The sequence below is a fragment of the Lepidochelys olivacea genome, assembly GCF_965140295.1.
Source record: "Lepidochelys olivacea isolate rLepOli2 genome assembly, chromosome: 3".
In the NCBI taxonomy this organism is placed as follows: Eukaryota; Metazoa; Chordata; order Testudines; family Cheloniidae; genus Lepidochelys; species Lepidochelys olivacea.
In genome coordinates, this window is record NC_140413.1 from 202,585,256 (window position 1) to 202,598,524 (window position 13,269).

The 13,269-nt window shown below is 41.8% G+C and overlaps 1 protein-coding gene across 3 annotated transcripts in view; it reads right to left on the reverse strand.

The window, feature by feature from the left end:
• Positions 1 to 2,245: 2,245 nt before the first annotated feature.
• Positions 2,246 to 13,269, reverse strand: part of PLCB1 (phospholipase C beta 1) — a 675,122-nt gene continuing 664,098 nt past the window's right edge. For 2 of the 3 annotated variants that reach the window (XM_084624013.1, XM_084624012.1), the window contains one exon: positions 5,451 to 5,548. Coding sequence is in view for 1 of the 3 variants with exons in the window: in XM_084624014.1 (XP_084480140.1) it covers positions 5,318 to 5,548 (231 nt within the window). In the remaining 2 variants the exon portion in view is untranslated. Of the gene's footprint in view, positions 5,549 to 13,269 lie in introns of all 3 variants that reach the window. The other variant, XM_084624014.1, reaches the window with a different exon arrangement.

Consider the following 13,269-nt stretch of genomic DNA (forward strand, 5'->3'; position numbering starts at 1 on the left):
ACCTCCCCCACTGCAACTTGAGACCATTGCTCCTTGTTCTGTCATCTGCTACCACTGAGAACAGTCTAGATCCATCCTCTTTGGAACCCCCTTTCAGGTAGTTGAAAGCAGCTATCAAATCCCCCCTCATTCTTCTCTTCTGCAGACGAAACAATCCCAGTTCCCCCAGCCTCTCCTCATAAGTCATGTGTTCCAGTCCCCTAATCATTTTTGTTGCCCTCCACTGGACGTTTTCCAATTTTTCCACATCCTTCTTGTAGTGTGGGGCCCAAAACTGGACACAGTACTCCAGATGAGGCCTCACCAATGTCGAATAGAGGGGAACGATCACGGTTTGATTATCTCCAACAGATCCATACCTGTAATACCTCCTGAGCTTTGTAGCCATATGCATTCAGGTTCCTGTGAGTCTCAAGTTCTCAATCACTCTAAAAAAGGCAACAATGTCTTTGATATAGAATGCTGCCCACGACCTCTCTTACCCACTCAGTCCTTCCTTAACAGGTTATACCTGAACATTCCAACCTTGTGAATCACCCACAAGGTTTCAGTGATAACATGTGTATCAAATTACTTCTCATCAATCAGCTTCCAGTTCTTCTTGTGTGTGTTACCCAGCCTCCGAACATTGGTATACAAGCAATTAAAATGTCTTCTTTTCACATTCTGTACCACATCGGTTCAATTGGTTGACAACATGCAGAGTTTATGCCACACCCTTGCCTTCTTAACACCCTCTCACCTGCTCCAGCTATCTCCAACAGAAAAGAGTACCCCCACCCTCACCCACCGTGAGATGCAAGCAGTCCTGTTTGTTCAGTGTCCTCTCCCGCTGAAACATGGCCCAGTATTCCACAAAGTCTTCAGTGTCACAGTCACACAGCCAATTTTTCAACTCTAGTATTTTCTGATTTTTCCTTTCTCTTGTGGGACTGGTAGGATCTCCAAGAAGATGACGTGGTCTTTATTTTTCTTCAGCTCTCTTCCAAGATCCCTGAAATCTTTTATGATCTGTGAATTGGTTCCAGAAGATGAAAGAGATGCCCAGATAGAATAACTACCAAACATGGGGATATGGTATAGTGACAACAGCACAGAAACAGACATTTCCCAGGTGCACTGCTTTTGATAACTACCTGTCTCTTACTAATGTTTCCTACTGTAGGCTGGTCTTGTTATAGGAACTCCCCCTCCACAAAAAAAAAATGACTTTCTGAGGGCTGGCCCTTTAAATTTGGCAGAGACAAGCAGCTGCAGCCCTAAAGTGGCCATTTTACAAGTGGCTGCTGCTGGCTACATCTCCTTCTCTTCCAGCAGGTAAGTATTCATCTCCCTAACGTAAGCAGAGTAAATTGCTCCCAAAGGAGGAAAAATAAAGTCTTAGGGTGCACTCCAAGGCACAATCAGGTGCCCCTTGCTCAGAATCCCGTGAATCCTACTGTGGTAAGCAGGAGAGGATCTCAGCCCAGTGGGTAAAGGTCTGGGAGAGAGGCTCAGAGTTCTACTCTCAACCTCTATTATAATAGTTTTCTCTTCAGGCGAGCCCTTCAGTCCCTCACAGGAAAGCAGGCCCATTCAGCTGTCCTCTGTTACGATTAAGTCACTGCTGGAAGCCCTAAGTATAGCTGATAAAAACTAGAAAGCTCCAGCTCCAGCTGTTACTCTTGGTTTCAGAGCCAAAGTATTCTGGATTCCAACTGATGGGTAGGTTCTTTAGGGGCAGGCCAATAATTAACAGCTTGAGTCTTCCCATCAGGAAGGACCCACTCACTTGGCTGGATTCCTGGCCACGGTCTTGACTTCAAAAGAGTGGCGTGGTATGGTATTGGCACCCTTACTTCTGCGCTGCTGCTGGCGGGGTGCTGCCTGCAGAGCTGGGCAGCTGGAGAGCGGCGGCTGCTGGCCAGGAGCCCAGCTCGGAAGGAAGAGCTGCTGCCAGCAGTAGAGCTGAAGTGAGGATGGCACGGTAGGGCGTTGCCACCCTTACTTCTGCACTGCTGCCTGCAGAGCTGGGCCCTCAGTCAGCAGCCGCCACTCTCTAGCCACTCAGCTCTGAACGCAGCACAGAAGGCATGCCATTACCCGTCTAGTCACCAAAGGACTTGGTAGTTGGAAGTAAATGCTTTGAGCCAATAATAAAACAAACATAGCAACAGTTTTGTGTTAAGAAAATTTTTATTTGTCCTTTGGATCTGTGATGAAAGCACATAAAATTACAAATGGAAGAAACACCATGCCACAAAATTGCATAGAATTCTTACAAAAATGTGAATTATGCATCTGAAACAATTAGATTGAGAAACGAAAATATGTACATGTTAACCGAAATATTTCTCTTATTTTTTTTCAAAGCAAATCACCAAAATCCAATCAATCACAGACACTATTAATACAATGTACAAGAGCAACACTGATTTGAAAGAAAGGCAAGCAATGTCCCTTTAGTTATCTTTTAATGAATACATAATAATAATAATTAATACATGAGCATTAATTAACATAATTATGAACATGTTAAATCCAAAATGTCCGGCATTTCATTAGAACTTTTAAAATTCTGCTTATACTGCCCAAGTCAATCTATTCTCAGTAGTGTTAAGATATTTGAAGTGTACAATCTAGTTTAATATAGAGAGTTCTATTCTATACAACAGAAAGGTCCACAGTACAGCATTTCCACACATTCAACACATAACAAGGCAAATACATAAAAGGCACAAGACTTGCACATCATAAAGACCCTTTTTTCGTTATCTTATTTAGTTCAAGTAATATTAATATTAAATGATATCTGTATCACTGTAATAATCTGAACAATGCAAGGTGTACAGTATTACACACTACCCTACAACTGCAAAAATTAGCACTGTACAGATATAAAAAATGGGAGTACAGTAAATGGTCAAATACAAACATACTGTAAAATGACTACAACTGATCATATATTTAGTCCAACCATACACTTTTTAAAATATAAATAAAAGGCTAATTTGTATTTGCCCAAGTCTATTTGAAGACTAATGGTGAAGCCCCTGGCTACCCTGAAGTCCCTGGAAGTGTTACCATAAACTTCAGTGGAGTCATGATTTTTACCCTAAGGCAATGATTACTATAATGCAATAGTCTTCAATAGGGTTGTGAACACTGCTATTAGTATATCCTTCCTATAATTTCAACAACCTATGTAATTTTTAGTTTATAAAATGCAGCATTAAATTTACCATTCTAGATTTTTATCGAATGATTAATGCCAATCTTCAAAGTGCAAAAGTAGACTGATTTTTCTAAAATCAAGCTGAAAGTCAGACTTTTGAGTTTTATGGTCATTCAGTTAGTGTAATCATCATCAACCAGAATAGTTTAATCCAAAATATGATCTCCAAAGAATGTGCAATTTTTCTTTTTGCCTGCTCTAAGTTTAAAAAAAACCCATCAAAATACTGTTTGTTTTCTAAGATTTGAACTTATAATATATATACACATATAGGATTTAACTCAAAACTTAAGCTTGATCGGTATTTATTGCTTAAATTTAAATAAAATAAGTTACTTAAAATATTAAAATCCTGAGGGAAAGCAAGTAAAGTAACTTAATTGCTATTATTTATTAAAATGCTTTGCTATGCTACTATTAGACCATTTAAATTTATTTATTTAAAAATACAAATTAAGGCCCAAATCCTGCAAACATGTATGCGAGCATTATTATCCACAGAGTAGTTTCACTGAATCCAATGGGATTATTCATGTGTATAAAGTTACGCATGTGAGTGTTTGCAGGACGTCGGCCTAAGTATGAAAATCTACACATTCTGAGCTTGTTTCTCATTTACACTAAGGGCCCCACTGCTCTGGTACTATAAAGGGGCCTTAAAGTACAAGTAAATTATATTTATGCTCACTTTAAAACTCCTTTACATGACGAGAGCAGTATAAAGTGGCCTTAGTGTAAATGAGAATCAGGCCATATATATTATCATACCCTATATCCTCTTTAACAGGGGATGCCAGAGAATAATATTTTTCTTTCCCTTCTCAAATATCCTGATTTTCAGAAAGTCTTACTAATTATTTTTATATAGATTTCTGAAAATATGTGGTTTATTTCTCTCATGCATATCATACTGTACATAAGCTTGGACTGTTCTTATGTTAAAGTATGGATATATGGATTAACAGATATTTGAAATAACAGGGGTGGGGTTTTTAAATTTGCTTTTAAACTTCAGACGTTAGTAAAACTGAACTGCAGAATTAAAAATGATGGAAGATGTTCCTAAATGTTCAAATCCTGTAGTTTTAAACATTTTTATAACCCTATCAAATTCAGTAAGCTTAAAATATGACACTTAAAATCAATACTTTCAAGTCTGCAAAATATATATCAAATTTATTTGCTAAATGTACTTCAATTTACAACACCAACAACACGAAAAGAATCTTATGATTTAATGTTTGTTTAATATCACTGTAACCCAGAGGTTACAATCTATAAAGGTTTTCTATTCACGTATCCCTGAAACTTTTCATTTTGCCATGAGAGCAGACCGACTGCAAATACATACATGCTGTGTGTGTATATGTGTGTGTGTGTGTGTGTATCTATATGCTCAAACATATATGCACTCACACAAGTGTACAACATACAAACACTCTCTTTCTCTAAGCAGACTAAGTCCAACTCTTGGTTTTAAACTTACTCTAATCACCACAGTTCCAACAAAGGATTTTTTTCAGCAGCAAATATATTTCTCTCCACATGATAAACATAATATCAAGACAGCAAGCCACCAGTGCTTGCAAAGCGAAAAAGGATCAAATGTTTCAGTGCAAATGTAACATGATGACACAGCTGTCAAGGTGCAGTTAGAAAGCAGGAAACAAAAATGATTAAGTATTGTCATACAATTCCGTAAGGTCAGTATTAGTTTGGGACGCTTTGCATTGGCACTTTAAAAGGAAATCTGTGCACATTTGCCTGTGTACAATACTCTGGTCTTCATTAAACTATCTTAAAAGTGCATAAGGCCTGAAAATTACCCATTGTAAATTGGGGGAGGGGGGAGTATTAACACATTCATTCCCTACTCTCACTGCACTAAGCTTTAGTATAATAAAAAAAACGAAGCATGAGAGTGAAGACCTTTGCACAATCTCTTTATAAAATGTTTCTTTTTAAAATGTGAACTTCAATACAGATGCCTCCTGCATTCAGAAGCTTTTCAATGGCAGCTCACAACAGGAAACCAGAGAATGGGCAGCATGGGAGTGGCATGCCCTGGCACAATAACTGTTGCTTGTGGGCTGCCCTGGGTAGTTAAAAAGGGGTATCGAACACTTTATCTGGATTATTTTCTTCCGTTTCCTCTTCATTTTGCAGAGGGTTATGGTTCAGTTTTCCACTGTCAGATGTCAGGGAGGAAGTGGCAGAACTGTGGTCTCCGTCTTCACTGATTTTCCCTTTCATGGCATCCTGTACAAACTCCAGAATTTCTAGAGGGAGCCTTTTGAATTTGTCTTGATATTCCTGATCAAGTTCACCTTGTAACTGGAACAAAAACAAAACAGAAATGGTCTTAAATAATTTCTGATGGGAACAATAACCTACAGCACGGGGACACTACAAGCAGGAGAGGAAAAACTTACAAACTCACCTCCATTTGTTATTTTTACATGACTGGGGGCTTATTTTCAGTTTGTAGGTTTAGGGCTATACCTATGATACACCTAATAATGATCAGACACCTATTAATTATCATGCATCCACTGCAAAGCTGAAGGCAAATACAACCATTTTTACATTTTGTTTTGTTATGACACTCATAGGCACCAAAATCCTGCAAACATGCATGTGCTTAATTTTACTTCTGTTAGTAATAAATAATAATAATACCTAGCTCTTATATGGCACTGTTCATCAACAGATCTCAAAGCGCTTTACACAGGAGGTCAGTATCGTTACCCCATTTTACAGATGGGGAAACTGAAGCACAAAGAAATTAAAGCTCAGATCCAGGAAAGGCATCTTGGGAAAATCATTGGAATCCACAAACCCTGGTTTAGGTGCCTCGGCTCCATATACAATGCATGGGGGGAGAGACAGGTGCCGGAAAATGAAATCCACAAATGCTAGCACAGTAGGCAAGGAGCTGCCTAAACTAACCAGTGTGAGATGCTGGGGAGAAGGGTGTATCCTTAACCCTGCCCCTCTCAGATAGGTCAGTGCCTAGCTCCCTTTGTGATTCATGGCTGGGAAACCTTTCCTAGAATCAGGAGCCTCAGCCATTTCTCTTGCAAGAATACAGCTGAGGGGAGGAGAAGGCCTCTCTTATAACCTTTAGCCCAGTGGTTAGGGGACTCACCTGGGGTATGGGAGATCCCTGTTCCACTGTCCCCTCTATTTGATGAGGAGAAGGGAGATGAACAAGAAATGCCCCAACTAACGGACTACAGAGGCATTCTCAATCTCTCTCGGGCCCAGTGCATATTTCCTTATTTATCCAAAATGGAACGGCTTCAACAGGAGAGACTGAGCCACATCAGAATGTCCCTATTCAAATCCCTTCCTCTCATCAGGCAGAGGGGGAAGTGAACCAGGGTCTTCCACATCCTAGGTGAGTAAGCTAACCACTAGGCTAAAGGTAGGCTGAAAACTGGCCTTTAGGTGCCTAAGTCTCTTTAGACTGGTCTTTAGGTGCCTAAGTGGCATGCTCAAAGTCACCAGCAGTAGAGCCGGCAATAGAAGCCTGAGTCCCAGCACAATGCTCTGTCCACTAGGTCACCTCTTCTTCGGGTGACCTCATCTGCTTACTTGGTTTCAGTTACCAGCGCTATGGCAACCTCTCACAAATCTACCTCTCTGCCCTCAATTTGCCTCCAGCATATCCCACATCTCGGTCTGTCTCTCTGACTCTTCCTCTTGGATGTCTTGCCATCCATGTAAGCTTCCCATGACCCAAACTGACCTCCTTATCTTCACTCCTAAACCCCGGCCACTCCCCCACTTCTTTGTTGTTATTGACAACACCATCATCCTCCCTGTTACTCAAATCCACCACTTCCCAGCTTGAATCCATCTCTAACTCCTTCCTCTCCCTACATACAAGCAGTGTCCAAATCTTGTAGCTTTTTCCTCCTTAGTGTCTAAGATCAGCCCTCTTCTTTCTATCTCTGCTGCTAGAACGCTTGCTCTGGCCCTCATCTCCCATTTTGATTGCGGTAACCATCTGCTCTGGCCTCACGACAGCCATCTTGCCCACCCCCAATCCATATTACTGATGGCTACTAGGGTGACCAGACAGCAAGTGTGAAAAATCGGGATGGAGGTGGTGGTAATAGGGTCCTATAGAAGACAAAGCCCCTAATATTGGGACAGTACCAATAAAATAAGGACAGCTGGTCACCCTAACTGCTGCTGACAAGTCTGAGGAATAAATTATGTATCCCAGATTTCAAATACGTATTTGCATCAGTCTTATTTTGCCATGACATGGGCAGTTACCACTTTGATCACTCTTCTCTTATGCAATGTCTCCTCTTCTTTTTCTTGTGCCCCTTCTCCCTACCCTCTCTCTGTCTTTAAGGGACTTTTCTCTGAGATCACCTAGAAGAGTGTGGGCAATACCTGAGATAAATTAATAAAAAATATAATAGCAGTAAGTTACAAACTAACACATTGAAACGCCCCTGGAAATTTACTGACAGCCAGTGAAGATTACAGAGCACTATTATGGTATGCTCTCTGCCTGACACGCGACTGAACAACTGAGATGATGCATTCTGCGCTAGTTTTCATTTCAGAATGGTCTCAATGCGCAGCATGGTGCAGAATGCATTACAATATTCTACTCTGGAGGAGACCAAAGGCAGGGATATTTGCATCAAGGACCACATCCTAGAGAAAAAGGACAGTCATGTTTCACCATGTGTCAAAAGTGCTCTTAGCCACAGCTAGTTATCCAGGAGCAGACCAACATCGCATGAAACTGCTAAATTACAAAATCTGTGCCGCATGTGGCAGATTCCCTCACTCTACTTGGTTTATCAATTCTATTGGTTGCTCCAGCCTACCAACATTCCCTTTATCTTCTCTATATCTAGCCCTCATTCAGTTCACAGTCTCAGACAACCTCTGGACCATTTGTTCAACTCTACCTACCAAGATCAAAGCAACAAAGCTGTAGACATGGGTGTGTTATCACAGTCCACATCTCCTCATTAAGCCTCATACTTCTACACAGTGGATATGATGAAATAAACCACGGTGGTAACCCGCATAAGGGAACCCTACAGCAGAAGAGCAGCTGGCCAACGCTACCCATTGGGCTCTCTCACGCTCAAAAAAACCCTCCATCCAGTCCTTCTAGGGGCGGGTCTCAGGTATGTCAACTAAACCATGTGGTCAGTACTATGAAAGGCAACCCAGCACATACAAAAGCAGCAGCATGGACACTTTATATCCATCCATCATAGATACTACTAGATAATACTTAGTCCTGCCATGAGCACAAGGGACTGGACTAGATAAGCTCTCGAGGTCTCTTCCAGGCCTACTATTCTATGATCATGAGGAGGAGATCACTGACTAATGCAACAAGTGCCTGGTCCATATCTAAGTCTAAAATCTGACTGATTGGTGTCAAGGCAATTCAGAAACCACTGGAGTTTTCTTGCCACAAACTTCTCAAGGATTTTTTCCAATAACAAGTAGAGACTCTCCAGAATTAAGTCAATAGCTGGCAAGACCGTCAGTGTCAAGCTGTATCAAGCAGTCATTTCTTAAGATCCTTGTTTTATAGGAATCTTCAGAGATGTAGGTGTTAATATTTGTTACAGTTACTCTTAACTCTTAGTGATGAACTCCACATATGGAGATTATTAGCATACATTAAAATCCTTTCCTAACGCAAGGCTTATTGAACTGGGACACATCACAATATTAGTAAGTTTAATTAAGAAACAGGAATCAACACATTTCTACAAACAGCAATACGATGTACAGAATGCAAGGTTTTCAACTTAATTTGGCCACAAATAATAAAATATTTCATGTTGTAGGACCACATCAATACCTACAGTGATACACCTTACTGTGGATAATGGAATTAGTGTATTGGGGAGACACCCAAGAATGACATATGAAATAGAAATCATTGTACATCCCTGAGAGGTTTATCATTCTGAGCCGCTATTTGTATTGCTCCTAGATTTCCAGATTCCAAGGCCAGAAGGGTCCAATGTGATCATCTAGTCTGACCTCTTATATTACACAGGCCATAGAATTTCACCAAAATAATTCCTAGAACTAAACAGCATCAATTTGACGTATGAGTGAGGCAACGGTGTTCAGATCTCCATTACATTTGGTCTAGGTTCAAACCCAAATTAAGACTAAGGTTGAGTTTTGGACTTAAGGGTACTAAAATCTTGTGAGATTTCTGCGATTTTAACTCAAAACATGGTGAAATTGACTTGTAGGATTTTGGCTATAACCAACCTGGGAAATAGGCCTTTTTCAATTTAGAATCTGATTTGGAATGGAGGCAGAGTTGGATCTGAGGAATTTGCATCTACACTCCTGTGAAATACACAGGAGTGTAGAAAAGGTTTCCAATTTTGGCACATCTCTTATCACATTTTATGATATTCGTGGAAGTCTTGCTCTTGCAGACATAAATGAAAAGGACACCTAGCATAATTACTTGATCTCCTTGAAACTGTCTCTTTAATATATTTTGTCACAGAGCCAGGTATCTGAAAAATCATACAAACTATAATTTTTGCAGGGCAGGTTTATAGTTTCTGCGTGTGGTTTCTATGACTTTTATCCATCTAGGTCAATTCTGGAGATCCTGACTTCTCATGTTGACATACATCTCTGTATGATTCAAGGTGTAACATGGATTATCAATAGTATTCTCAGATTTGCTCCCTGGGTTCTTGCTTCATGAGCCTTTAAAAAAAGACTTCTGTTAATTCATCCTTCCTCTAGGAAATCTAGTATCTAATATGTGTGAATAAAATAGATTCACCTGTTCGTTATTCATTTTTGGTAATAAAAGGTTGCTTATTAATGGCTTTTATTTATCAAGAATTTCTAAACTTCATTGGGATTGGCCCAAAAAACTTCATTTATTTGTCTATATCCACAGCTTCATCAGCGCTCAAGCCACAGAGGGATCCCAGACTAACTACATGACACAGGACATGCGGTGATCTGGATTCTGTTGTGTGATTTCTTGCAACACTTAGCGTACATAGCCCTTCAGTAATGCAACTCAGATTCTTCAGCTGACTCTTCTTCAGCTGTTTATTCTTGTGCTATGTGAATAACGTAGCTGGAGTCGATGTAGCTTAGGTCGACTTACCCTGGTGTCTTCACTGTGCTGCGTCGATGGGAAACACTCTCCGGTTGACTTCCCTTACTCTCCTGGGGAGCTGGAGCACGGGAGTCAACCGGAGAGCGCTCTGCTGTCGATTTAGCGGGTCTTCACTAGACTTGCTAAATCAACACCTGCTGCATCGATTGCAGCAGCGTTGATCTCCCATGGCCACACACCAAGTTCGTGCCAGCACAGGAATTGTGAGCACATGATCTTTAGCCTAGAGCGCAATCCCTTGTACCCAAACTGCCTCTCAGCTGGAAAATAAAAGTCTTCAGGGTTCTTGGTTAAAACCACTGTTTGAAAAGGGGCATGGAGCAGGGAGAGGTCTGAGCAGGACTGCCTGGGAGCACGGGAGTGAAAGCTAACCTGAGTCATTCAGCTTAAAGTAAGGGAAAAGCATTGAGGAAAGAAAATAAATGCTGTGATTTATACAGTTTATAATTTTTATGTTACGTAAGCCCCAAATTAATTTTAAACTTACTAAAATGGAGCACATGCTAAGAGGTCAATACTAAAAAAAAACCCAACTTGGGTCAGACAGAATTACCAAGCATAGAAGCAGAAACTGTGGTTTCAAACTTATTCTGACCAACCTCTCTAGACCTCTGCATACTTCCAGCATGATCTAATGAACTTCTGCTTCCACCAAGAACAAAAATAACAGGATCACATGAAAAACCCCAGCACAAGTTACCAGGAGGATTGTAGTTCACATGGAGTGTATTGGGTAAAAAGAAAGATGAATCCCCACAATGCTGAATAAGATCAGATTCATAGCGCTCAGAGTTATCTTGTTAGTGAGTTTAAGAGTAGAATACTGATTTCGTCAGTTCTCAGTATTTGAAATCTAATTTATCCTCATGCTCTTGCTGGTGAAACTGTTTTTCATTTCAGGTAGCATGAAAGAAATGGCTGGGGTAATTTGTTATGGGAATCAGATCATCACATAATAAAATACTTTAGCTCTCAGAAGCACAACATAGTTAAGAAAATCTCGGCATTAGTCTAAGCACATGGTAACAAATCGGCAGCTGCATACATAGACACATATGGTCATTGTGGGGGCCCTACCAAATTCACGACCATGAAAAACACGTCACAGACTGTGAAATCTGCTCTTTTGTGTGCTTTTACCATATACTATACAGTGAATACAGATTTCACGGGGGTGACCAGCGTTTCTCAAATTGGGTGTCATGATAGAAAAGGGAGTTGTGGGGGTGGAGGGTGTCACAAAGTTATTTTAGCGGGTCATGGTATTGCCACCCTTACTTTGGCGCTGCCTTCAGAGCTGGGGGGCTGCCCGACAGCAGCAGCGCAGAAGTAAGGGTGGCAATACCATACCATGCCATCCTTACTTATATTTTTAATGGGATTTTCCCCCCAGCTTCTTTGAACTCAAAATAACTGAAGTGGTGTGTGGTGGTCACCTCACCCCCTGAGAAAAGGGCTGGAACAGGCCTTTTGAGGCTGCACAGACCGGCAGCCAATCAATAAAGGCCTGTGGAGGGCAAATCAGGGGAAGGAAAAGGCAGCCAATGAGGGCCGGGCGAGGCCCTATATAAAGGCTGCCTAGCAGAGAAGAAGGGAGTCTCTCCCTGACTAGCAAGGGAAGAGGACTGGCTCCTGAGCTAGGGAGCAAGCACCTTGGACAGAGCAGTGCTGGGCAGGCTCCGGGGAGCAGGAGAGAGCTCCAGCCCCGTTACCTGCCAGGCTGCAGACCCTGCTACAAAGGGCCTAGAAGGTGCACGGATCCGAAGTGGAAGTGGCCCAGGGAAGACTAGGCGGACAAGAGGGGAACGAAGGAGAGCAGAAAGAGGCTGCCGCTAGAGGGTTCCTGGGTCGGGACCCAGAGTAGCAGGCGGACCTGGGTCCTCCCCCTTATATTGCACCTGGCCATGGAAGACGGGGGCCAATACAGACTGCAACTTGCCCCTGAGCTAAGGGGCTAGACTTTGGGTTGTGGTTGGCCACTGAGGCAGGTGCGAGTCCCAAAGACTGCTGTTAATCATCCCCCCCTTCTCCCGCCCCAGAAGGGGGTGAGTCTGGAGTAGTGGGCACTGCCGGAGGGCAGTGTCCTGAAGCAGACGCCACCGAGCAGGGAGCAACGCAGATCCTAGGGCAGCAGAACAGACAACGGGCAAGACACCCCATGCTGAGGATGCCCTGCAGCAGACAGAGCTAATTCCCGGAACAAGTAGCGGGAGTCTTGACCCCGTCACAGGGTGTTGTTTAAAGAGCATAGAAAAAAATTCCCTTCCCGGCAGAAGCCAAGCGTGGAGAATGCAAGCCTTAAAGGAAAATGTTTTGAAGACTTGTGTCTAAAACAGTTTTGTATCCATAACAATTGTAGGCTTTAGCAAGCATCCCGCATAATATTTAATTCTATCTGAATGTTCCCATCTGCCTTTTGGTCGACGGATGAACGAAGCAATTAAATTAATTTCTTCCATGCATTGTGTGGGATAAACTGCATTCATTTTGAATGCAGGTGATATATCAGTGACTATATTGATTATTAATAAAAGTGGGATTGCACCAGCAGTTCAGTATAATAAACGACTGTTTTAAATTCATGTTTCCATTTTCACAAGCCACTAGGAACGACGGTTTGTTTCCCCAACACCAGGGAGCTGTTAAAGCTGTGGATCAGGAAAAGCATATGTCTGTAACAGAACTATTGTGCTTGAAACCACTTTTTATTTGCCCTCACACTTCTCTGAGCCTGGTAAAGCGCCACATACTTGTTTTCATGCCTGCAAACATTTGACCTACGTGCCCAAAGACAATTTTGAGTAGCAGAGTCAGGGCTTTTATGACAGCATCAAACAACAAATACGCACTATGTCCACATCCTCAATTTAGCTCCCAAAACAGTGCATGC